The sequence below is a fragment of the Mustela lutreola genome, chromosome X (assembly GCF_030435805.1).
Source record: "Mustela lutreola isolate mMusLut2 chromosome X, mMusLut2.pri, whole genome shotgun sequence".
Classification (NCBI taxonomy): domain Eukaryota; kingdom Metazoa; phylum Chordata; class Mammalia; order Carnivora; family Mustelidae; genus Mustela; species Mustela lutreola.
This window is the reverse complement of record NC_081308.1, coordinates 91,685,272-91,713,081: the sequence shown is the minus strand read 5'-3', so window position 1 is coordinate 91,713,081 and position 27,810 is coordinate 91,685,272. Positions and strand designations below refer to the sequence as shown.

Sequence of the window (27,810 nt, the reverse complement as noted above, 5' to 3'; positions counted from 1 at the left end):
AATATTATATATGTAATATTTCACTATATGAAATATTATATGAATCATTATATAAGTATGTTATATATACTACATATGAATACATGTATTGTGTATGAATATATGTATATGTGAATAATATGAAATATTTCATATAATGAAATATTAAATATATATTATACATAATATATAAAATATTATATAATGAAGTATGCAAAATATATATAATGAAATATTATTTAGCCATAAAAATGAATGAAACCTTGCCATTTGCAACAACATGGATAGAGCTAGAAAGCATAATGAGGAGCAAAGTAAGTCAGCCAGAGAAAGACAAATACCACATGATCTCACTCATAATGTGAAATTTAGGGAAAAAACAAATAAGCAAAGGAAAAAAGGAAAGAGAGAGACAAACCAAAAAACAGACTCTTGGCAACAGAGAACAAATTGATGGTTACCAGAGAGGAGGTATATGGTAGATGGGGCAAATAGGAAACAGGGATTAAAGAATACACTTAAAAAAACATTTCCTAGCAAACCAGTATACCAACTGGTATTTTGTAAATACTCTTACTAAAACCTCTAAAAATGGGTAAGAGAAACCAGAAAACCTTAGAACTCTGACATACTTCTGAAAAGATGATAAACTCATTTTGAAACAAAATCCTTTCTTTACCATTGATCATACCTAACTACTAGAGACACCTGAGAGTTTTGGGGGGAAATGCCAGTTCTTTGGGTATAAGAGACACAGATAGATTGAAGGAGAAAGAAAGAAAAGCAGAGCATTAAATCTAACACAGGGGGGACGCCTGGGTGGCTCAGTTGGTTAAGCAGCTGCCTTCGGCTCAGGTCATGATCCCAGCGTCCTGGGATTGAGTCCCACATCGGGCTCCTTGCTCCGCAGGGAGCCTGCTTCTCCCTCTGACTCTTCCTTCCACTCTGTCTGCCTGTGCTCGCTCTCACTCACTCTCTCTCTGACAAATAAATAAATAAAATCTTTAAAAAAAAATCTAACACAGGGAATGAATCTGGAGTGGAACAGGACAGGAAAAAAGTGATATAACCAAGAATATGGAAGCACTGTGAGAGAAACTACCAGGACTACAGGTTTTTTACCGTGTCCTCAATATTAAACTAAGGAATATCTTGGGCACACACCTGAGGAGTATGAAAGATTATAAAGTTGGGGCATGAAAATTCTTGATGGTTAACTTGATTCTGGTTCTGCAACTGAGACATATATTTTTTAATTACATGTTTTTATTGTTTTTCCATTATCAAAGAAAAAGCTAGTCTTATCAATACTGCACTGTAACTGACTTAGCTTAGTATTTTTAGTTTCTACTCTGGAGAGGTAAAAGCCACTGTAATCCTATCTAAATAAAATAACACAGCCAGTAAAGCCAATGTTGATTTTTTCCTTTGAATTCCTAATTAAAACACAATAGTTATAATGTGATAAGTTTTATCAATCTATTAAAACATGAGTTTCCTAGGCATTGAAAATGAAAATTAATTTGAATTGAAAGTATCTACATTTCCATAGAGGACTCACTAAACATCAAAATCAGTCTCTTAACCACCCTTTGCCAAGATTTGCCTTCTTCAATATTTTACTAGTAAATAGCTTTGCCACTATTTTGCTGTGAGCTATATTATGTAAGTAAGGCTAAGCTACTCGATATTAAATAAAAGATATTTAGACTGGTTTAAAATTGCTGTCTCTCTACAGCAGTCAGAGGAGAGTCTTTTTAAGGCCTTACTGAATTCCCAAATAGTCTGGAGTTATTAAAAGCCATATTACATGAAAGTATAAGATGTATATAACTGAAATACTGCAGATATATAGTTAAGAAAGATCAGATGATAATAATTTTTAAAATATAGTTCCTAAAGAAGGATAAAGTTCCTAATTCTCACTTCTGCTTTAAAAAGTGACTTAGAGAATGTAATTTCTTTGGTTTTAGTCTTTAAAAAAATAAACCTAAGCATGAATAGAAAAAGTACTCTGAGTTCCTTTGGAAAGAATGGAGCACATGAAAGAATTTTTTTGGAAAAAAAATGATTTGATTGCTATATAATTACCTCTGTGCTAATATCGTGATACTGACTTGAAGCTGCCCCACACTTGAGTCTGAGTTTTGTCACCAGCTGCTCAAAATCTTTAACTTCACTGAAGCGAAAAGCTGTTTTTCCTTTGATGCTAATGATGACAGATTTGCTGGAATCATTTGGCTTATCTATAGCTAAGACCTGGGGGGTGAAAACATAAATGAATCACATTCTCCCTTGTTGCTAACGCTTTCAGGCAAAATATGTTTTAGCTTAATCTTTTGTGGCTAAGGCTTTGATCCATAGTATGACTTATTAAGAAATAGACTTTGGGTACTAGCTGCACCAATGACACAAGTAAACTCAGTGAAAGTTATTACAATTCTCAAGAAAAATGCTTAATTAACATGTAGCCTTAAAAAAATGACAAGATAAATGTAAAAATTCAGCGCTACAATGTTGACAATCCATTTCTAACCTACATAAAAGCTATCAATTATATTCTTTTTTACTATCTCTCTCTCTCTCTCTCTCTCTCTATATATATATATATATATATACACACACATATACATACACATATAGTCTTTTTGACTATATGTCAATAATCTAAGTATTTATGTCACAAATGTCTGGCCGATCATGTTCCATCTCGAGTCATCCTGAACCCTTATCTGATTTGTAAATTTTTAATTTTTTTCTATTCTCACTTTTAATGAAAGCTATAATGCTCTTATCCTAGTATTCTTATCCTAAAGAATAATACTGAACTTAAAAAATGAATATTGGGGCACCTGGATGGCTTAGTTGGTTAAGCATTTGACTCTTGATTTTGGCTCAGGTCATCATCTCAGGGTTGTGAGATCAAGCCCTGCATTGGGCTCACACTGAGTGTGGAGCCTGCTTGAGATTCTCTCTCTCTCTCTGCCCCTCCTTCCTCCCTCCCAACCTGCTTGTTTGTGTTCTCTGTCTCAGAAAAAAAATTCTTTAAAAATTACTAAAATGGTGGTGCATATAGAGTTTTCAATAATTTACAGTTAAGTGATATTTTATTCTTTGAAAGGTAGCATGTTCAAACTAAAACTGCTATGTAACCAAATTTGTATTACCTCTCGTAATGGAATGATTACACTATGTTGATTGCCATCCTGGCTAGCAAAGCAGATATAGTTTTCTGAGATACACATTTTTCCATGAGTATTAAAATGGCTGAATGGTACCCATAAGAAACACTCATGTACTTCTTTCAAAGTCTCTTCTTTGGGGATCCTAAAAAAAGCACTGAACTGCTCACTGTGGGCTCGAATTTCCAAACCTCTGCAGAAAAGAAAAAAGAGGGTTCAAATAATGACTTCTAAAGAGCACATATGCCCATATTGATTAATTGAAATGTACTTTAAAGCAGAAAGATTACATACTACATGCTATGTTTTTCAACAAATTATGTAATGGAAGAAACACATGGATTCATAACAAATACATTTTCTTTGTTCCCTTTTCAAATTTTGTTTTATTACTAAATACAATGCACAAAAGTTAGAGATGATGTAGGACTTTAAACCATCTGTTAAGGAGTGATTTGCTGGAAGATTTTTGCTATATTATTGTACATTCATAATATGTGAATATAGTTAAAACCAGTATTAGCAAACAACTTTTATATGTGGTTATCAGATAATCAAGAGTCACCCAGTTTAAACAAAATAAAAATGAAAAATAAAAAAAGGAAGAGAAAAATTAAAAACGAAAATTTACAGGATCAAAATTTAGACAAGAAGAAAAATATATAAAAATAGTATTAAAATTAAGTGAAACAAACATTTAAATGAAAGTTTAAAGAAATCCACACTAGCAGCAAAATTAAAAGCATTGCTTGCACAGTATTGGGCACCGGATAGGTGTCAAGAAATAAAGATGATTTGTTAACTGATATATAAATATATGAATAAAAACCAATTACTTAAAATAGTATAATTTTTCTAGAGGCAGTAAACACTTGTGTTAAGCAGCAATGCCATCTGGGGTAGTAAGTAAATTATGCAAGTTCTAACTCAAAGCAAACATAGTTAAAACCAAATTCATCCTTCCAGCATATATTATTTGAATATGTGTTATTTCGTCATGTCTTTCAAAAGAATTCTGATTAGCAAAAAACCACATTAATTTTACCTCACTTAAGTTATAATTTGGTGGGTTAGTATTATTTTAAAAGCAGAGGACTGCTTATATAAATGAAAAGATGTCCATGATATATTATTTTAAGGTGGGGAGAAAAGGAGACTGTGCAATAATATGTGATGTTTAGTTCCAATAATGTTTTTTGCAAATACTTTTTAATTAATGCATTAAAAAGCCTGGAAGGATATACTACCAAACGTAACCATTGCTAATGTGTTTCTATACTATTTAAGTTATAGAAGAAATACATATTTGTAAATAAAGGTAATAAAAGGTAATAAAGGTAATAAAGATACTCAATTTTAGAAAAAAGTCATTTGTAGGCTAAGTCTAAATAAGTTATTGTTCTTTTTAACTTACTAGTAAGAAGGATTTAGATATATATGATTTTCAATAGGCTCTCTTAAAAATACACATAGACAAAAGGAGGATTTCCTATGTCATTTAAATACAGATTTGGTAATGAATGACTCATTGATAGATGGCTTTTTAAAGGATATTCTAAGGGAAATAAAATGGCTAAAAAGTTTATGTTTATGGTGGCCAATCAAGGAACAAACTACAAAAACGAAGGCTCAACTATAATATAACATAAACTGAATTCCTAATCCTCACAGAGTTCTATTTATAAATGATGCACACTGGGACCTTTAAAAAATTCACCTTGCTGATCTATTTTCCAGAAAAGCAGACACACTCACAAAGAAGTCCTTATATATACATATTTTAGAAAATGGTTAGAAATAGGCAAATAGAACAACTATATCCAGTTAGGGTTATGTAGTAATCACACAACCCTCTAGGTCACTTGTTCTGGTCTATCCATAGGACTGCAACTTGGGTTCCTCTTAGTTTCTCATACAGTCTATAGCCTCATGCTCCTTGCCAGAAGAATCTGTATTCACTAGCTATTTCTAGATCCTCTCTTCTCTCCCTCTCCTTCGGCATGCTTATTTCAGTCAACTGTTCTGAGTGTTGAGCAGTATGAAAGGGCTCTGGTCAGTTTCAGCAAACCAAATATAGTGGCAAAAAGCTATCAGAGATACTTCTCATGCAGGCATTAATAATGATTAACATTTATCTAGTGTTTTATATTTTACAAAGTGTTCTCACATATTACATTGTTCATTCCTCATAAGTGCTCTGTGAGGTAGAAATGATTCATGAGGATACTTAGGTCCTGAGAGATAATGACTTGTCCAAGTGTTGTTATACTCTTATTATAAAGCCCATGCTCCACTGACTCCACTAACTTGCCTCTTCATAAAAAATTATGCGGTCTAGGGGCACCTGGGTGGCTCAGTTGGTTAAGTGGCCAACTCTCGATTTTAGCTCAGGTCATGATCTCAGGGTTGGGAGAGTAAGCCCCAAGTCAGGCTCTGCACTCAGTATGGAGCCTGCTTGTCCCTCTCCCTGCCCCTTCTCCCCATACATAAATAAAATCTTTAAAAAAAATGATGCTGTCTATGAATTATGTTTAAAAGTAAACAATACATTTTACAATATCAGATCTGAAACTGTTCAGACTACTCATAGAGAAATGTATACTAACCATGCATATAAAAATCTCTATATTTCTAAAAGCACTCCAGGGCAAATCCTATTGGGATTTTGATAAATAATTTTCAATCCTAACTTCTACCACTTCATAAGATTAAACTTTATGGAGGGAATACTATTTGTGAAATGCATATGTTTAAACTAAATAAATACCCCACACATCAATGATTAAGTCCAAAGAAAGATTATCATATAACATAGAACAGTTAACTTTTAATGATAATCAATGTTATGATTCTTTGGTAAAACAATACTTAAAAAGTGTTAATCAAGCTTTGAATACCTCTTGGTGATTTGTAGAGGATCATCAAGGATTGGGTCATTAGCAAAAGTTTCCTTATCAAAAAGTCTCTTTATAGCATAGTTTGCCAGCTGTTCCATAAGAAGGTATGTTTCATTAATATGCAAAAACATTGAAAAGTAGTGATTCTCCCCTTGGGAACACACATGAATACTCTCTGTTAGTATAACATTTGAAGTCTTTTCAAGTTTTGAGACTGCATCCCAGGAGATAATGAGTTTTACTGCAAAAAAGAATTATAAGCAGATATGATTAAGTTTTTCAATATTGATTAATGTTTATCAATCAGGTCTTTTAAAATAGTTAACCACTTGAAAAATGCTATGAACAACTAAAATACTTTAGACTTCAAGGTTAGTTAAAATTCTGAAGCATAAACATGAACATAACAATAGTTGATGATTCTAGGAACAGATACAATTTTTTAAAAAATTATTCTGATTTTTTTTTAAAGATTTTATTTATTTATTTATTTGACAGAGAGAAATCACAAGTAGACGGAGAGGCAGGCAGAAAGAGAGAGAGAGGGAAGCAGGCTCCCTGCTGAGTAGAGAGCCCGATGCGGGACTTGATCTCAGGACCCTGAGATCATGACCTGAGCTGAAGGCAGCGGTTTAACCCACTGAGCCACCCAGGCGCCCCAATTATTCTGATTTTATATTTGAATCTGTTACTTTACATATTTGCATAATCACTGTTGTAAAAGCTATATGTATGCTCTTAACATTACTGTCTGATTCTTCTTTACAACGGTGGGCCATTAGATACTATGGTTACTATCTTATACTGTATTTCTAAAACAAGGATTAAAACATGAATTGCAGAGAGTCGAGAGTTTAGAACAAGACAAAGAAAGGAACTATATGCCAGGTCACCATCATTATTTAATATTCATTCACTTCTCACAATATGCAAGGCATTCTATATATACTTTCAGTAGCTCCTATGTTAAGGATTCTTTCTCTAGATGAAGTGAACTTTTTAATGTACAGTTTAATTACTCTTAATATCAATCCTATTGCTTTATATACAATCTAACAATACTACAGAGTTGACAGGTCAGTCAGCAAATTCAAAGTCATGATAAGCAACAGAAACCACTTACTTTCTGATCCCAACAGAAAAGAATAGAAGCTCAGAAAGTTGGTGCTAAGATAGAGCCAACCCTGACAAGGAACCCGTCCTTTCCAATAACTGCATGAGTAATAGGTCACTAACTTCTCCTGCTCTGGTAAACCAAAACATTTTTCAAATTTCAAAAGGGCTTCTCGAAATTTCTCAGGATCATCTTCTTTTGCAAAAGAATGTTTTCCCTCTTCAGCAATCAATCCCTAAAGGAGGTAAAATATTTTTTTAAAAAATTAATTATTACTTACTAATAAAAACACATTTTATGTATTTAAAAAGTTCACTAAATACAACTGTGTATGTAAACGCTTCTCTTAGGACAGAGGTGAGAAAATTTTCTTTAATTAGGTAATTGTTTTTTTTCTAATGCCTCACAAGGAGCTACTACAAATATGGGTGCTAATTTCTTTTTTTTTTTGGTGCCAAAACTCAGGATTGAACCTGCGAAATATTTTTTGAGTGAAGGATTCATCCAAACTCCAAATTCAAGAAATACTGAAATGAAAATATCCCTAAGAGCACTCACAAGGGCACCAAAAACTAATTACTGACTTTGTAATTTCCTTTAGCACTGATTCTGACATTCCTATGTGTATTTCTGCCAATCCTGAAAGGTGTCAGTAAAACAATGACCTTTCCCACATGGCCTTTGATCCTAAAATAAGAGGTTCAAAGATTTTTGTATTCCACCTACAAAATATATCCATCACTTACTCTTATCTTTCCTTGTACAAAATTAGTAATATCTTCATTTGAATCAAACACAGATAAGGTCTTCATGATATTTTGTTCCAACCAATCCCAATGTTTGGTTATTTCCTCTCTGTTGGCTCCTGATTAATAATGAAAGAGAATAAAAGATTCAAGGGAAACTCCACAACAAAACTGCTCTTGATATTTACAAGTTCAGTTTAAAAAGAAATAAAATTATATTTGCTTGTTTTCAGAAATGATGATCATAAAAGAATAAATATATTAATTACATTTATTCTCCTCTTCATCTGTATATGTAGGGATAAATACTATTTTTTATTATAAACAAAAGACTTAAATATTTAATGAAAGGGGAAAAAGGTAAACAAAACTCATGAGAAAAGATATAAAATTCTGAAAACAAGATGCCAGTAACTGGTGCCTACAGCAACCAATACTTTTTAAGAGAATATACAGTTTGCCAGAACATAAATAAATAATTTAATCCATAGCCTTCAAAAAGTACAGTCAGTATTGTCCCTATAATCTGTGTGACTGCAAACAGCATCCACATCACAATACTATGTACACTGTGTAAAAAATATGGATTTCAACTGTGGCAACTCTACTTATCTTAGAAGGTGAAGCTTTTGTTCAGTCACCCTTTTCATTAAAAGCCCTAGTTAACCTAAAGAAGTTTCATCAAAGAGGTTAGAAACCCTATAGCAAGTAAATCCACGTGACTGCCAGATCAGTGTTAGGTAGGTAGCTTGTCAAGGGTCAAATATTACAGTTAGCTCTGGGTTGTTTTGGCTTAAACAACATAACATGTTTAAGATCTTAAGGCATTTAAGATCTCCCCAGCATTGTAGATTATAAAAGATCTTTAAGATCTTTTTACCTTTAAGATATCCTTTAATAAGGGGCACCTAAGTGGCTCAGTGGGTTAAACCTCTGCCTTCGGCTCAGGTCATGATCTCAGGATCCTGGAATCGAGCCCCACATCCAGCTCTCTGCTCAGCAGGGAGCCTGCTTCCCCATCTCTCTCTCTCTCTGCCTGCCTCTCTGCCTACTTGCGATCTCTTTCTCTGTCAAATAAATTAATAAAATCTTTAAAAAAGAGAGAGAAAAAAAAGATATCCTTTAATAAGATACCTTTAAAATCTCCCCAGCACTGTGGATTATAAAAATCTCATTCAAAAGGAACATCTTGGCTCCTTGGTATGTTTTATGATACATGGAAGTGATACATTAACTGAAACTGCAGAACTGCCTATTTTTTATACTCCAGTTAGAAACTGTATTCATGTTACTAATGTCACAATACCAAGTCTAATAACTATCTTTAATGAATCACAAATAAAAGTCATGGGAAAATTTTAAGCCTTTATTTTGGTTCTTTAGGTATAAGGAAGTTGGTAATTATTATATTTCTTCAAGTTGGTAATTATTGTATTTCTGCATCATGTTATATTGGGTGAATAAGTTATGTAATAGTCCTTCTTCTTTAAAGTAGAATGGATATTTTTCCCTGAATAATTTCTACCAACCAGATTTAGATGAGGTTACAAATGTCTCATAATGTCAGCAGGCATAATGTCATCTTCATTTAGTTTAAAGGTTTTTGTTTGTTTATTTTTTATTTGACAGATGGAGATCACAAGTAGGCAGAGAGGCAAGCAGAGAGAGAGGAAGGGAAACAGGTTCCCCGCTGAGCAGAGAGCCCGATGTGGGGCTCGATCCCAGGACCCTGGAATCATGACCTGAGTAGAAGGCAGAGGCTTTAACCCACTGAGCCACCCAGGTGCCCCATGGTCTTCATTTAGTTTAAATGACATTCAATTTAAGAAAGCCAAAAGAAAACACTCACTGGCAATGCTTAAATAAATATATAGGGAGATGCAAAAGATAAGCCCCATCTTTAAAAATTCATGGTATGCTGTATGTTCACACATATGAACTATCCAGGAATTTACATGCTTTTTTTTTTAAAGCGTATCTATCTACTTGAGAAGAGAGGGGGAGATGAAAGAAAGAGAAAAATGCAGTCTTTCAACATGAAAAAGGCCAGAAATCCAGGATTTTAATTTAAACCAACATTATAATGGCATCATAAGAGAAATAAACTGTCATTGTGGGTTTTTAAAAAAATTTTGAGTTGTTTTATTAGGAAGAACATCCTAATTCATTTTCTTTCTACTATGTATATAAATGTAGATCTGAAGTACATCAGCATAAATGAGAATGTAGCATTACCAGTAAAACATCTCTTTTATTTCAAGGATATAATGCCTTGTGTGAGAAAGTAGATGTGTAACTAAAAATGTTTCAATTTTTCAGACTTATACTTTCTTAGGGGACAATCTTTAGTTTTGGGCTTGATTCTCCTAATCTGAGTTATTACAGATGAAATGTGAGGATTTCTCATCTTCTCAGCGGTTGGGTGAAGCAGATGTAAGTTGAAGAAAGGAATCCTATAGCAGTAGTGCTGACCAAAATTTGCTGGAATACATGCTTCAGGTCCCTCACACTAATGGATTTTTTAAAAAAAAAATTGTAATAATCTGTAATCCTTCTTTCCTGAACAATTAGATATCTGGCTATTCTCTTAATGTAGAGTTACATATTTAACTCCTTTCTAAATCAAAACTGGGGAGTATAAATACATGTAAATATTCAATTTCTTAGTATGCTTATTTGTTTGGATTATACATTTTAAAAATTGTACTCACCACATGCAATTGACAGGTAAACTTGAGAATCTGGTGTCTGGTGTAGGATGCGAAATGGAGCAACTTTAGCAGTAGAATCTAAAACTGAATCAAGAGTCCCAACTAGGAGTCCTGTTGTAATAAAGAGACCGCTAAAATAAAGATTTTACAAAACATAAAGCCAGTATCACTTCATCTAAAAACTCATGGATTAATCTTTTTAAAAATTTCTAGCCCAGAGTTTTCCTTATAAAGATTTTCTTAAAGAAAAAATATCTTCAGACCAATATGAGTAATCCTTGAGAAAATTATCTTTCAATTAAAAAAAAAAGTCAGGTTCAATTGTATGAATATCACTGTATATTTACAGCACTTATATATATCCTTTATAAGGTTGTATATATAGCAGAAAAGAATGTAGATTCTTGTACCAGAGATTTCCTGGGTTTGAATACTGGCTCTGTCACCTGTGCCAAATCGAACCAGCTGTACTTACTTTTTCTTCATCTTCATTTGTAATACAGGGGGTTAAAATAGACCTTACCACAAAGGGTTGTTGTAAAGAGGAAATGAGCTATTATTACATATGAAAATTAGAAAAATGTTTACCATATAGTAAAGCACTCATTGTTAACAAATACTATAATTATATAAGAAAATCTTGGGTATTCAAACAAGGTAAAACCTTGACTAACTAAAATGTATAAGAAGGGGATTTTCTTTTTAACAATTCTCAATTCCTCAATTCAGAATTCAAGGCTTTTGATCAATTAGTTCCAATGCATCATCGGATTATATCTCCTACTCTTCCCTAGAAAAAAGTTTGGTGCTTTAATAATCAACTAATTTAATTTCTTTGTTAAGAGTCTTTGCTAAGCAATTTTCTTTTTACCTATGCATGCTAATGTAAGTCTTCTAGTTCAGTCCATAACCCAAATTCTACATTTTCCTCAAGACCTACTTCCCACATAAAATCTTTTGTGGCAATCCCAAGCAATAATACCTTCTCTTTTTCCTGATTACTTTGAACACTTAAAATCTATACCATACAACCTAGCATTTTGATTATTAGGCTAGTTATTGAAACTATTTCTAAATGTTTCACGTATATGAATCTAGACTCCTTATCTAGATTATTAGTTCTCGGAGGACAATAATCATGTCTCCTACTTCTGGGTGTGTACTCCATCTACCTTTCAACATGTTGCTAGGCACAACAGGAGCAAAATTTCAATGGGATGACTGAAATATATAAAACTACCTTCCCTTGATTGATTGAGTGTTGGTGTTGTTTTATAAGGCATTTCTCTTTAATTTAGCATAGAGATTTGAGAAAAAATTTAAACCAATTACAAAATAGGCTTTTGGCTACTTTCCTATTCCTATCTTTACTCACTTAAAAGGAATTAAGATTACAAGCAAGCTTTGAATGAGAATATAGGTAGGTTGGCAGATGTGTGGTAGAAAGTTATAATGAGCATTGAGGGAGGTGGTAAATTAGAACATTAGGTGGTAGAATAGAGATACAAAGAGAAATCTGGCTCAGATGAAAGGAAAGGTTAAGAGTGTAAATGTAAGAAATCAGTAAAAAATAAAATCAGGGGTCACAAATGCAGCCTAATATCAATTAGCAATCTGACAGAGAGTTTCATGGATTTTTTTTAAAAGATTTTACTTATTTATTTGACAGACAGAGATCACAGGTAGGCAGAGAGGCAGGCAGAGAGAGAGGGAGGGAAGCAGGCTCCCTCAATCCCAGGATCCTGGGATCATGACCTGAGCCAAAGGCAGAGGCTTTAACCCACTGAGCCACCAGGCACCCCTGACAGAGGGTTTTGATAGTGGAGTAAAGTATCAAGATTTTGGCAATGGCAACATGTACAGATTACAGAGAAAAAAAGTGATCTGATATGAAAAATGTTCTGGTATGAGTGGAAGAATTTAAGAAACAGAAATAAGAAAATCCAGACAACATTATTAAAGAGTAGGTGCTGGGGAAGAGAGAATGGGAATGAGGAGGAGAGACAGAGGAGGTGATTATATTTCATCTAATAATCATGGAATTCCTGGAGGGTTTAGAGAAAAAAGAAAAAAATAATTCTATCACTTTCAGCATGAAAAAGAGACTGTGAGAAATTGGATTTGGCTAAAAGATGAAGGATAAAGAAAGAAAAGTAGAAGCTAAACATTGCAGATAGCCTCTTCAGAGCAATGTGATTGAAATTATTCAGGAAATGCAAAAAAAAAAGGAGACTGTTCTCAGTTTGAAGACCAGAAAGGGAAAATATTCAGAAGAAAGATAAAAGAATAGAAAGAAGAACCAAAAAAGGTAACTCTCCTCAAAATCAAGTGTATAAATGTCTGTGTATATAAATATACATATAAAAACTTGACAACATTGTCAAAATAAAGGAATTATAACTTTAAATAAAAGCACTTATTATCAAACTTAACACCCAAAGAACAAATAATCCAATCAAGAAATGGGCAGAGGACAAGAACAGACATTTTTGCAAAGAAGACATCCAGATGGCCAACAGACACATGAAAAAGGGCTCCCCATCACTCGACATCAGGGAAATACAAATCAAAACCACGATGAGATACCACCTCACACCAGTCAGAATGGCTAAAATTAGCAAGTCAGGAAATGACAGATGCTGGCAAGGATGCAGAGAAAGGGGAAACCTCCTACACTGTTGGTGGGAATGCAAGCTGCTGCAGCCACTCTGGAAAACAGCATGGAGGTTCCTCAAAAAGTTGAAAATAGAACTACCCTATGACACAGCAATTGCACTACTGGGTATTTACCCTAAAGATACAAATGCAGTGATCTGAAGGGGCACGTGCACCTGAATGTCTATAGCAGCAATGTCCACAATAGCCAAACTATGGAAAGAACCTGATGTCCATCTACAGATGAATGGATAAAGAAGTGGTATGTGTATATATATATATATATATATATATATATACACACACACACACAATGGAATACTATGCAGCCATCAAAAGAAATGAAATATTGCCATTTGTGATGATGTGGATGGAACTAGAGGGTATTGTGTTTAGCAAAATAAGTCAATCAGAGAAAGACAACTATCATATGATCTCCCTGATATGAGGAAGTTGAGATGCAACGTGGGGGTTTGGGGGGTAGGAAAAGAATAAATGAAACAAGATGGGATCAGAAGAGAGACAAACCATAAGAGACTCTTAATCTCACAAAATAAACTGAGGGTTGCTGGGGGTAGTGGGGTAGGGAGAGGGTGGTGGGGTTATGGACATTGGGGAAAGTATGTGTTATGGTGAGTGCTGTGAAGTGTGTAAACCTGGCGGTTCACAGACCTGTACCCCTGGGGCTAATAATACATTATGTTAATTAATTTTTTTTTTAAAGCACTTATTAGGGGCACCTGGGTGGCTCAGTGGGTTAAAGCCTCTGCCTTCAGCTCAGGTCATGATCCCAGGGTCCTGGGATCGAGCCCCGCGTCGGGCTCTCTGCTGGTCAGGAAGCCTGCTTCCCCTCCTCTCTCTGCCTGCCTCTCTGCTTACTTGTGGTCTCTGTCTGTCAAATATATAAATAAAAATCTTTTTTAAAAAAGCACTTATTAAACAGCATTGTTTTAGCTGCTGGAATTGCCTCCCAAGAATTTAAATTCTAAAAATTTCAAAAAATTTTTTCAAATTTATAAGGAAAATCACTTATTTTGCCTTTACCACATTTTATTTTAAGATTTCATTTATTTATTTTTGCAAGAGAGAGAGAGAGAGCACAAGCAGGGGGAGAGTCAGAGAGAGCGGGAGAAGCAGATTCCCTGCTGAGCAGGGAGCCCCAGGTGAGACTTGATTTCAAGACTCTGAGATCTGAGATCATGACCTATGCTAAAAGCAGACACTTAACTGAGCCACCCAGGCACCACTGGCCTTACCACATTTTAAGTAAAACTAGCTTAAATTCTATTGCCTTACTTACATACACTAGAAAAATAGTATTAGAACAGGAGAAAGAGCAAAATGGTTAAAAAAAAAGTATGCCTCAGCTGGAAAAATAATGGTGGGAGAGTGGATGTGTGAGGAGGCAGAAAAGAAAGGAGAGGCCATGGATAATCATTCCTGAGTAATGTAATAATAACAATTAGTTCTATGCTAGAAAGTTGTGAGACTGGGGACAACGTAGTCAAAATCACTGACAAGAAAGGTCATTTTCTCCCACCACCAGCAGCAGAAATGTGTTCACAAGATTATAAGTGCCTTACACTATGTAGAAAGGAAATTGTTCAGTTTTTGTAAGTACATTAAATCAGCCAGTTAGTTTAATGCTATTCGACAAATAATTTGGAACCTAGTGCTAGAATATATTTCCAGTCATTTGGGGAACTCTTCTAGCTCATTAAGCTATAATCATCATCAAGTCCTTGCAAGTCAATCAGGAATTAATATGTGCCAATGTCTGGGTTGTAAAAGTACAAGAAAATAAGCAGTTAACTTTGGGTTGCTTTTCTACGTACATAGAGGTTTATTATCTGACAGCCTGGGCATCCAAGGTCATCAATCAGCTTATACATGGGAGTTTCTGTAGCTATAGTAAATTGAGAAGAGAATAGACACTGTCATTATTATGACAGAACAAGAGATTAAAAATTATAAAGAAGTTCAAATCATCCTTTGAATGTCTACATTGAGTAAGGTACCAATGCTCTAGAGCCTGGTAATGTCTATGGAGTTTTTGGTAGCATCCAGCCATACAAATAACACCAAGCCTCTTAAGGATATACACCATCACAATACTGTTTATTGAATGGCATAGGAAGATCACAAAAAAGCAAGGTTCCACCATTTTTTAAAAATAGGCTATTTGCAGGTAATGATTATTGCTCATGAACCAATTCTTTTTAGCTATATAGAGATAAAGCACAACTGAGCTGAAAAATACCCTAACAGGTCATGTAGTCCAATCTCTAGCATATTCTATAGTATCTCTGATTAAAAAGCCTGGCTTATTCCTTTAGAACTCCAGAAAGTTTACTTTTCCCTAGGTAGACTATTGCTTTGGTGGGATTTTCTATTAATTGGAAAGTCCCTAAACACTACATCAAAAACTTATGGTGTACTATATGCTGGCTAACTAAACACAATAAAAAATTGGAAAGTCCTTTCTAAAATATGAAAGGATTTATATATCCAAATGTTATAGTCAAGGCTAGCTTCATGGGCTTGTGACCTGTCCAAAGGGCTCCATGCTCAGAAAGGCCCCTGCTTAGTTTAATTCTCTGCTGTCTATGTCTTGAAATTCTCAATTTTTGAACAAAGATTTCTGAATTTTCATTTTGCACTGGGCCCCACAAATAAGGTAGGTGATCCTAGTTATAGTGGTTATCTCTAGGCAGAGGGATGATGGGTGATCATTATTTTTTAATACCTATACACATTGTTGCAAACTTTTACAATGAACATTTTTTATCTTTAAGATAAAAAAATAAAGCTACTTTTTACACATTTTTTAAATAAGAAAAAAGAAAGTTTTTCTTAGAATAAATAAAATGCTATTTCCTGGGTAGCATTTGGGACCATGCAAAACATACTCTCTATTGAACACAATGGGTCTTCAAATATTATGATTATTTTATAATTATTCTATCTTCCTTGCTTATTCTTCTCTTCTCCTAACTTAAAATATTCCTAGTTTTTTTCATTTGTTTGTTGTATGAGATTGTCTGGTATGTGAGATTTTTCTTCTATCATTCTCTTAACATACCTATTTGTCAAAGTCTCTTATAAAATGTGGCATTCAAATCTGAATGTCAGATATGGTCTGAATAAAGGCAGGTTTTTTATATTGTGGGCTCCAAGTTTCTATTAATGTAGTCTAAGATCATACTACCTTTTTAAGCCATTATATCACATTACATGTGATAAGCCATTACATCACATTATATTAAACCTGTTATTGACTAATATACTTCAATCTATTTCACAAATACAAGTACCAACCCAGGTATTCTCTGTCCTGTACAGTTGATTTCAAAAAAAACCAAAAAAACAAAAACAAACAAACAAAAAAAACCCACCTAAATGCAGTTTACACTTACCCATGTTGAATTTTATCCCACTGATGTCAACTGAGCATTCTAACTTGCCCAGGTATTTCTGAATCTTGATTTTATTTTCTATGACAGTGATTCTCAACTGAAACTTCAAATTTGAATCATTTGGAATTTTTGAAACTATTCAAGCTCAAGTTTCAAAACTACTAAAGCCCAGACATTCTAATTTAATTTATTTGGGATATGGTCTGGGTGTTCTGTTTTTTTCCCTTAGCTCTATATTATTAAATTTTTCAAATGTAAAAAAAAAATAGAGGAAATAATATATTGACACTTATTTGTGCCCATCACCTAACTTCAATAATTATGAACATTTCATCTATCTTCTGTCATTTATCCCTCCTGGGGTCACTTAGTTTGTTTTAAAAGGCTCTCAGTAGAATATAAGATGCAGTCAGTGTTGAGATAACTGATCTATGGTGTTAATTGTCATTTTCAATTCTTTTAAAAGATCTTATTTATTTATTTGACAGAAAGAGACACAGCAAAAGACAGAACACAAGCAGGAGGAGTGGGAGAGTGAGAAGCAGGTTTCCTGCAGAGCAGGGGATCATGACCTGAGCTAAAGGCAGATGCTTAATGACTGAGCCACCCAGGCACCCTATCCCTTTTAAGTTTTAGACATTTGCAAACTTGATAAAAATTTTTTAATTGTTTAGATTGTTTATTTTTTTTATTATGTTCAGTTAGCCAACATATAGTCTATCCTTAGTTTTGGGGATAGTGTTCAATGATTCATTAGTTGTGCATAAAATTTTTTAAAAGATTTCTTTGTTTATTTTGGGGGAGAGAGAGAAAGAGAAAGAGATAGCAAGTGGGGGGAGGGGCGGACAGAGAGAGAATCCTGAAGCAGACTCTCCACTGAGCGTTTTGGGGGACACGGAGGCTAAATCCCAGGACCCCAAGATCATGACCTGAGCTCAAATCAAGAGCCAGCCACTGGACCAAATGAGCCACCCAGGTGCCCCAAACATTTCTTTTTTGTATTACGTCAATGATAATGACAAACAGGTAGGATCCCAAGAGATGAGTGTTGGAGAGACTGTTAAAACAGCCACAGCTTGAAGATGGTTCTCATTATCTATGTACTAATTTCAGACACTTCAGTTTGACAAGTGTCTCTTTCTGCTTGCAAACTAGATTGAGGGCACTGTGTAAGGCAACACTGCTCTAGTTGCAGAAGAGTCATTTAAATGAACTTCTAAATTACTACCAAGATTTTATTTCAATTCTACGTAAAACGTGTGATTATAAATCTTGGCCATAGAAATGACTGCTAGAACTTTATAGTGGATTCTATATCTTGTCATAAATTGCCATGTTTTCAAAGTCAAACAACTATACCTTTACTGAATTTTTTATAATCTCAACTTCATTAAATGTTAATGAACAAACTAATTAGTAAACTGCCAACACACTTAGTAGAAAATACATTCCAAGAAGAGAAATTAGTGTTCTCAGTGGAGGTTATGGGTATAGTTCGTTCTACTGCTTTTGCTACCAGAACTAAGCCCTTAAAACAGGACTGTGAATGCTTATTTTAGAATAATCCAATAGCCACAGTTGGCATTTTCAAAGCTGCCAACTTTACACTAAGAGCTTTGGAAAACAGTTAATAAAAATAACTCTTCTTTGTCTTGTTTTCCCTCTCCCTGCATTCTTTTAAAGACATTTACTTGAAAACTAGATATACAAATGATACAGCACTTTAAATAAACATTACTTAGAGGATCTAAAGCTGACCCTAATCTTGGTTAGTATAAAATGAGAGGACAATTAATACAATGATTAAAAAAAATCAACAAATGTGATCGTTTTAAAACTTCACTTCTTTACACTGGAGCAAGGGAGGAAAAAAAAAACAAGACCATCTAGACTGGAGTTGAAAGAACAGTGGGGACAAAAAAACAACAAAGGTTTAATTCTCAAGTACCTTTAATTCTCTATCTCAGGTTTTCCTATTCTGTAGATGAGGGCATTCCTTTTAACAACCTTTTCTAGTTGCTCAGGGCATTATTTCTTGAGTCTTATATTTCTATCCACAAATAAATCAATCTGGAATATTTGCTGTGTTCCCAATGACTGCCATTTTCTTTCTTTTTTTTTTTGCTTTTATGCTATCATATAATTTGTCCTGCTTAGAGTGTTCTCATTTCTCTCTATCATACCACATCCCAGATTTTATTAGTTTCCATATTTGGCTGATTTAATTCAAAAACAAACAGAAACTGCTTTTTGACAAAATGCTTTTCAGATGTCAGGTTGGAATACTGCCACCAGAATACCACCTATTGTTATTAATCACTGCTTTTAGGAATCCTTGTATTATTTAACAGGACATCTGATAAGCATACTTCACACCAGAACTGGCCTTGGAAAATTGTGTTGGGGGTTTCAAATAACCCTCATTCATGACTTTAAGTCACCAAAATCAGGCAGATATCATTACTGACTACCCTAGTAATTACGTATTTGCTGGTTTACTTGGTTATTATCTGTCCCACTAAATTATGAATTCTGTGAAGGGAGAATTTCTGTTTTATTCACTATATTTGTATACCCAATACTCAGGACAGTAACTAGCTACTACTCCATTTTTCTGTTTCTCTTCACAGCAAAATTCCTAGAAAGAATTATATATATTCACTCTGCCTCCAAGTATCCACTTGGCTTCATATGCTCTAGTCCCTCTGGTCTCTGCTATTAGGTCATCTTGAAGAGGTCTTCCTAGACCAAATTCATCTAAAATACCAACCTCCTCCCCTATCACTATAGCTTATTTTATATTTCTTCATATGGCTTATTACCACCAGCCATGTATTGTTTATTTGCCTCCCTCAACTAGAATGTTAGCCCCATGAGAATAAGGATTTTGTTTTGCTCACTTGCTATTATCTCGAGCACCTAAAACAGTGCTTGTTTTTAGAAAGCACTTGGTAAGTATTTGTTAAATGAATGTATCCTCTACAACCACCTATGGAATTTACTCTTATCTTTTGTGCTTATATAGCAGCAGCAAAAGGTGGAAAACTGGGCAGATTTTCTAAGGTAAATGTAATATAAAATACATGTCATAGTTGTACTCCAACAGGGTAAACATTATACTGCCATTTATTTTATTATTGGTTTTTATTTATTTATTTATTATTTATTTATTTAATTTTATTTATTTATTATTAGTTTTGGGCAGCTTACTTTACATCCATAGTCCTTCCACAACTGCAACTGTCCACGAGAAGCATGGGTTTTCACCAGCTGAATCATTTCTATTCAAGTATGTTTTGAAAACTATAACTAATGTGACTCAAGTTATATGTATTCTTCAATATCACTCAGTAAGACAAGTGGTGCTTTTATCTGTAGAAGTACTGTTGGAGAACTTCCACGTTTTGGCCAATCATAGATCAAAATGAAATGTTGCTGTGATATTTTATTCTACTACATGTATATCATTCCGGTTATAAATAATAAATGCATAATCACTATTATACCAAAATTATTGAATAACTATCAGTGTTTTACTTTCATAGTGGAATCGTTGCAGATTGAACATATTCAATGTTAGTACTCCAAATCAATTTCTGTATACAACATGGTAAAAGTAAATACAGGGAAAATAATATAAATATAGATGCTCCTTTGGCCCTACAGAAAATGGCACTCCATTAGTGGATAAATGAATATCAGATGTTTATATAGTTGCTCACAAGTTTTAAAACTCATTTGACTCTCAGAACAGTGCTGTAAGGTAGGGAAGACAAGTTTTGTTCCCATTTTACAGATGAGGAAACAAAGCCTTTATAAAACAATTACAGGTCAATAGAGACATAAAAATATTAAAGAATAAGGGAAAACAAAGGTAGTAGGGTTAATGAGGCAAGTGCAGTCAATGAACTCAGTGGTGTATTGATGTATTTATGGATGTTGGCTTGTAGCTGACTTATTACAAAAAGAATCCCATAGGTAACCCCTGGGAGGGCAAAGTACACCATGCTCTGTTCCCTCCCTGGAACATTTTGATCCATGTGAAATCAAGTAAAAAGTTACTTTTAAAGATCTCTTTAAATGAGAAAGGTCAGCTTTGCAGGGGGTTTGGAAAAATGAAAGTTGGTCAATGTCATAATTTTTAGTCTTTTTTTTTTCATTAGAATGAAAGCCACTTGCTAGCAAATACCAGTTTCCTACTTACATTATAAATTTCCAATATCTTAGCCAAAAAAGCCCCTCTTTACATAATGCACATCATCTTTATTATTTTAATTTAACTTTTGAGGATTGAAGATTGAAGATTCTAAATGAAGGTAAGTAGTGTTTTCTTGTATGCTTATAGAAAGACCTCAGCAACAAGCAAGGGAGGGGAAAGGAAGAGAGAACAAACGGTGTTATCAACAGGTAACTAAAAAAACTCCTGAGGCTTATAGTTATGCAATCAATAATCCTTCCACTACTACCAAGAAAAAGTGGTAACAATGATCATCTTTCGCATGGTAAGACCACCAATGAAGTTCTCACTCAAAACCACACAGATGGATCTAGAGGGTATGATGTTAAGTGAAGTCAGATAAAGACAAATACTATATAAATTTCACTCAAATGTGGAATTTAAGAAACAAAACAAATGAATAAATTAATAGAGGTGAACAAAAAACAAGACTCAAATACACAGAACTGGTGAATGCCAGAGGGGAGGTGGGTGGGGGATGTGTGAAACAGATAAGGGGAATTAAGAGTACACTTACTGTGATGAGCACTGAATAATGTATAAAATTGTTGAATCACTCTATTGTACACCTAAAACTAATATCACACTGTATGTTAATTATACTGGAATTAAATATTTTTATTATTATTTTTTTAATTTAATTTAATTAAAAAAATTTTTAATAAACATATTTTTATCCCCAGGGGTACAGGTCTGTGAATCACCAGGTTTACACACTTCACAGCACTCACCATAGCACATACCCTCGAATTAAATATTTTTTTAAAAAGAGATCTTTATTACTTTTTATTTTTGTAGTTTCAAGTTTTTATTTAAATTTCAGCTAGTTAAGATACAGTGCAATATTAGTTTCAGGTATAGAATTCAGTGATTCATTACTTACATATAACATCTAGTGCTTATCACAACAAGTGCCCTCATTAATAGCCATCAGCCATTTAACCCACCCCCCTGCCCACCTCCCCTCCAGCAACCCTTAGTTTGTTCTCTATAATTAAGAGTCTGTTTCTTGGTTTGCCTCTCTCTTTTTTTTCCCCTATGTTCATCTGTTTTGTTTCTTAAATTCCACATATGAGTGAAATCATACAGTATTTGTCTTACTTGGGCTGACTTTATTTTGCTTAGCATAATACTCTCTAGCTCCATCCACATCACTGCAATGGCAAAATCTCATTATTTTTATAGCTGAGTAATATTCCATTTTACACACACACACACACACACCACAAGTTCTTCATCTACTCATCAGTTGATGGTGGACATTTGGGCTCTTTCTATAATTTGGCTATTGTTGATAATGCTGCTATAAACATCAGCGTGCATGTGCCCCTCTGAATCAGTATTTTTGTATTTTTTGGGTAAATACCTAGTAGTGCAATTGCTGGATTGTAGGGTAGCTCTATTTTTAACTTTTTGAGGAACCTCCATACTGTTTTCCAGAATGGCTGCACCAGTTTGCATTTCCACCAATAGCATAAAAGTGTTCCCCTTTCTCCACATCCTCGACAACATCTGTTCCTTCCTATGTTGTTAATTTTAGCCATCTTTAAAGTACACATGAAAAGAAAATAATAAAGTACACTTGACCCTTGAATAACATGGGTTTGAACTGTGCAGGCCCACTTATACGTAGATTTTTACCCATACATACAGTGCAATGATACAAATGTATTTATTCTTTCTTATGATTTAATAACACTCTCTTTTCTCTAGTTTACTTTATTGGAAGAATACAATATACAATATGCAAAATATAGGTAAATTTACTATTTATGTTATTGGTAAGACTTCCCGTCAATGGTAGGGTATGAGTAGTTAAATTTTAGGAGTCAAAATTTATACGTGGATTTGTGACTGCACATGGCAGGGTGGGGGTGGGGAGGCCTGTCATGTCTAACCTCCACATTGTTCAAGGGTCAACTGTAATTTTTTACTTGATTTCATGTGCATCAAAATGTTCTAGGGAGGGAGTAAAGGAAGGAAGCACACGGTGTGATTTGTCCTCCTGAGGTTTGCCCTATGGGATTTTCTCTTCAATAAGTCAAAATAATATTTATTAATTTACAGTGTGTGGGGGGGGTTGATATTTCCTTATCTAAAATGTGATATCATGGCCACCATTTGCGTACTCTCATCCCAATAATAAAGCACCTGGGAAGCCAAAAATTTTATCAGATAGCTCCTTTGTGAACATGGAATGCAGGCATAGTTTGCTAAGAAAAAGTGAGAACATTCTCAGAGATGGGCTCCTTGAGCTGGGAGTGGGGAAAAAGAGAGAAAGCCTTATATTTTTGACAGATGGTCATTAAGAAATTCTTTAAAAGGCTACCTTATTATTATGTGTGTGTATAATTATGATGAATCATTTATATGGTGATTTGTTAAGCTTATATAAATATCATAAAACATTTTGAAATGGAAAGCTCATTTAAAATGTTACTTTGTTCTAGTTTTTACATCTGATTTAATTCCAAAGTAATGGTGCCAAGATGAAAGAGGAGATAAGAAAACAGAATGTCTAAAACTTCTCAATTTTAATAAATTTTACTTTTTAGTTTTGTTCTACAATCCCCAAACAAGATCTACTGAGGGAGATTATCAATCTAACACATAAGAACCTGCTTACACTTTTCAGATATGGAATATTCAAGAATAGTCTCAACAAATAATCTAAATTAAAGCTTCCTGATTGTCAGGTCTTCCTAATTCCCATACATTAGAATGCAGCCTCATAATTCCACTCATGTAGTAGTTCCAATCTACCAAGCAGAGCAAATTGTTGATTTCTGCTTAACAATCCAAATATGCATACATTATTTTCAATTACATAAAGCCAGGTGCTAAATTTAGATGCCACAGCAAAGTCATTACCCTTATCATCCAGGAGGATCAAAGGATAATGTAAGATACCTGCAAAAATCCAGATGGGTGAATTACTTCTCTAGATGTAAGAAAATTACTTTATCTATAAAATAAGTTTTATGTATAACAAAAATTTCCACAAGATATCCTACCCTGTTGTGAACCAGAACAATTAAGTAAGATAAATTAGCCAAATAAGTAATCTACCAGATATTCATTAGAGATGTTTCAGAAATTTAGAAAAGGACCTTGGAGTTCTAACTTACATATCAGTCTCCTGTTATAACCACCCTAGAGTTCTCTGCTGCTCCAATTCCATTATTAGAAAAAAAAGAGTCAACTAACTTCACCAAGTCATAGCTCAAGTCATTACATTGCTGGTGATTATTGCCAATTATCACATAACAATGAAATAAAATCTTAAAGAAAGTATAACTATTAACATTTCTAGATGGTTATTATCTCCATTAAACAGAACATATAAAGGAATCATTTAAAGGGGCAGGACATAACTTTGAATTTCAGCAAACAAAACAGACAAAGGCAAGCTTATGCTGGCACCCAGTCAAACTCCTGTGAGAGCTAATCCAAATGTGGATTTGCAGTAAAGCATAGCAAAGCTCTTGGCTTCACAATTTTAAGTAAGAATACAGTAATTGAGCAGTTATGAAAATCAGCATACACTTTTCCTCTGGAACAAAAAGAACCAAACAAACCTTAAAAACACCTCTGCTCCTTTCTGACCCATTTTGCTTACTTTACATGGAATATAGTGGCAGCACTTATGTGGAAATTTCAAGCATTTTGAAAATACCACAGGTAAAACAATCAAGCAGACAGACACACTGACCACATTAGGGGTTATGGCTATTCTCAACATACACGTGTGATAGAAATCTTGGTTTATTTCTGCAGACAAATCTCTTATCCTACAGATATGCATTTGAAGAGTACATGGGAGTGGGTGGAATAGAGAAACTGGTGCAACTGGCCCATGTTTTAAGAAAATATGTCAAATGAAAAACTAAAAACAGAAAACAAGGAATGATTATTTAAAGGAAATTTGCAACAAGTGAAAAACTATTTCATACTACATTACACTGATCTGATTCTCATGAATCTGATTTACCTATTATTTTTCAGGAACACAGTTGTATGAAGTGAAATATACTTCTCTGGTAATGTGAACAAGAGCACCATAAAAATTCTGGTCAAATAAAATGGGGAACCAAAATATTGTGCTGTAACACAGGGCTATTAAGATCTATTTTAAATATACTCTGATCTGTTCTCCATGGACTGAAGAGGGTAAATTGCGTCACTTGGTATTTATCAAGATTGATTTTCAACTGTTAATCTGGAAAATATATCCATCTATTAAATGGAAAGGATCCTCTGCAAAATAACACTTGTAATTAAAAAAAAAAAAATCAGAAAATGACAAAGCCTGAAGTTTAACAAGGCAATTTTTGTTGCCATATTTTCAAGGGGGTCTTTTTAGAAGTTGGATGAGTTGAAGAGATCTTGCAAAATAAAAAAAAAAAAATCCTGTAGAACCCCAGAATTCTCTCCACCTCACCTTGAAAAGGAAAGAACAGCACACAGTTATCAATATCTTAACAATATATATTGATTTGGCACCTATTACCTTTCATTTCATCCTTTCAATTCTGTTGAAGTAGACATCATTTCACAGAAGAGGAAAAGCTATGCCATCTCCTCCATAAATCTTTACACAACCTTTCAGTTATTTGGTTCTAATTATAATTTGCCTGTTTACTAGTTACTGGTTATAATTATAATTTGCCTGGTTTACTGGTTACTTGCCTCTAACCCGACCCTCTCCCCCCTTATCCAGATAATGAGCAATGAATTCAAAGGCGGGGAAGTGAATCCTAATTGTCTTTGTACAGTAGCATTCCATGTGGCACACAGCAGGCGTTTATGGTTGAATAAATTAAAGAATTTGTCGAATGCCATTCAACAAGACATGAGGACGGACTAAAATGCAGATTTCTGTATTCTTCCCTCTTCCCGCAACATCACGCTGCCTAAACGAAGTCTGGCCCACCACTTCAAGGCCACAATACCAAACTACAAATTGTCACCAAAAAGAGCTCTGCGTTCGCCCATGTCCAAAAGTTTGAATACCTCCGCCCCAGACGGAAGGTCTCAAAATAAAATTCTCTGAGGCTTTCAACACTTGACCAAGGGACAGTTCTGGATTTGCAAATCAAATCACTGAAGGCAGGGTGGATTTTAGGCGGCCAGAGTTAAACTTCCATTTGTTTCACCGGTTTGCTTACGGTCGTGGCTTTGAAAGAAAGGGCAGCTCCAAACCCCCGAGAGGGAAACGAATTACGGAGGTTACTCTGAAATAAGATCCCAAGGACTGAAAACGGGGTGACAAAGTAAAAGATGCTAAATTTGGAGAGGTCAGCAATTCTGAGACCTATCCCTCGCCCCTCGCCACTCCGACCCGCTCACCACCCCCCTTCTTAATCTCTCATTTGAAGCCCATCCCTCAGGATGTGACTGGGGCTCCTCCCTTTCTCCTCACCATCCTCCCCGCCCACACACACACGCACACCACACACACCCGCACTCCCCAGGACGGTGATTATTGATAGGGAATTCTGTATAAAAAGTTAAGTCCACAACTGCGAACTGGCCCCTGTCACCAGCCTCAATGCTACCTGTCGAGGACTAACACTCGTCATTAGCCCCCTCCCCCGTGGGAAGAGACCGGGCAGGTACTTTGCTTAAAATCCTCTTCTCCGCCTCTGATTGTTCTTCCGCCTCAAAAAGGACCCCTCCAACCTCTCCTCCTCCCACCCAAAGAGCAGTGGCTCGCCCGGTGAGGCACTGTCAGGACTCAGGGAGAGCGGCGGAAAGGTGGTGGCGGGAGGAGAACCCCAGCCCCTCCGCCCGGGGTATAAAATCGGGCGGCGGGTGGCGACGAGTAACAGTTTTCCCTCACCGCCTTTTAAGTACCAGCGAGCACGGCCCCGGGGTGGGTGGGGGCGGCCGCAGCTTACCTGTGAGACCCCCTCCTCCTTCCTCACCGTAGCCCCGACGCCGCTGCAGCACAAAGTAGTCGTTGGATCTTTCCATCAGCCACAGCTTCAGCGCATTTTTCAGGAGCACTTCCTCAGGCTTCAACCACATCGCGAACTTTGTGCCGCCCGGCAGCAGCGACCCAGATGCCCTCCTCACCTTACCCTCTGCCCGTGTATTTCCCTCTACTTCTCCTCCCACCAAATCTTCCTCAGGCAGCAGCGGCTTGGGTTCAGGTTTTCCACTTCCCCCACCCCTCCCTTCTCTCCCACGTAGGCAGAGAGATTGCCAATTCCCTCCTACAGCTCTACCGCCCGACTGGGAAATAGTCCCGCTTCTTTGCCTCCTGGGAGTTGTAGTTTTCTACTCGCTTTTCTGTGCTCAAACAATGAGAGCTGAGGACTACATTTCCCACAATCCACAGCGATGAGAACGGGCTTGGGGGTGCTTTCAAAGAGCGTCCCGCCACCGCTTAAGTGCATTTTGCCTATCGTTTAAAGAGGTTTTTATTCAAGTAAGTGAGCCCCAGGTATGAATGTGTTGTTTCTTCCCATGCGTTTACAGCCGAGGGTGGTAAACTGTAGAAAACGAAATTTCTGGAATTTTGGAGTCATTAACGGCCCATTCCGGGAAGCAGCAGTTGCAGCGCTGACATTTAATGAGTTCTTACTTTGCACTAAAGCGATTTCATATACATTATCTCACGTAATTCTCACAGAATTCTTGCTAAGTGGATATTATTTCCCACTTCGTACATAAATAAACAAGAGCACAGACGGGTGAGGTGACTTACCCAAGGTCACGCAGTGAGTAGCGTCTGATACAACTCCTTGTCTAATTCAAAATCTTAGATTAAGTTCTTTCTGGGCATACAGGAGGACCATAAAGTCTCCAGAATGCGCAGGATTTTCTTAACGTCATGGGCGCCTCCCTCTCCCCATTGCCACCCCTGTT

The 27,810-nt window shown here is 35.3% G+C and overlaps 1 protein-coding gene across 1 annotated transcript in view; it reads right to left on the bottom strand.

Annotated features, from left to right (window-relative positions):
• The window catches only part of TBC1D8B (TBC1 domain family member 8B), a 56,616-nt gene extending 29,483 nt beyond the window's left edge, over window positions 1-27,133 (bottom strand). Inside the window, exons 1-7 of the mRNA XM_059157831.1 lie at window positions 26,838-27,133; window positions 10,630-10,740; window positions 7,919-8,037; window positions 7,182-7,407; window positions 6,059-6,299; window positions 3,147-3,354; window positions 2,071-2,238 (exon numbers count right to left, since the gene is read on the bottom strand). Of these exons, the coding sequence (XP_059013814.1) occupies window positions 2,071-2,238; window positions 3,147-3,354; window positions 6,059-6,299; window positions 7,182-7,407; window positions 7,919-8,037; window positions 10,630-10,740; window positions 26,838-26,967 (1,203 nt within the window). The 5' untranslated portion in view covers window positions 26,968-27,133. The remainder of the gene's footprint in view (window positions 1-2,070; window positions 2,239-3,146; window positions 3,355-6,058; window positions 6,300-7,181; window positions 7,408-7,918; window positions 8,038-10,629; window positions 10,741-26,837) is intronic.
• Window positions 27,134-27,810: the final 677 nt, after the last annotated feature.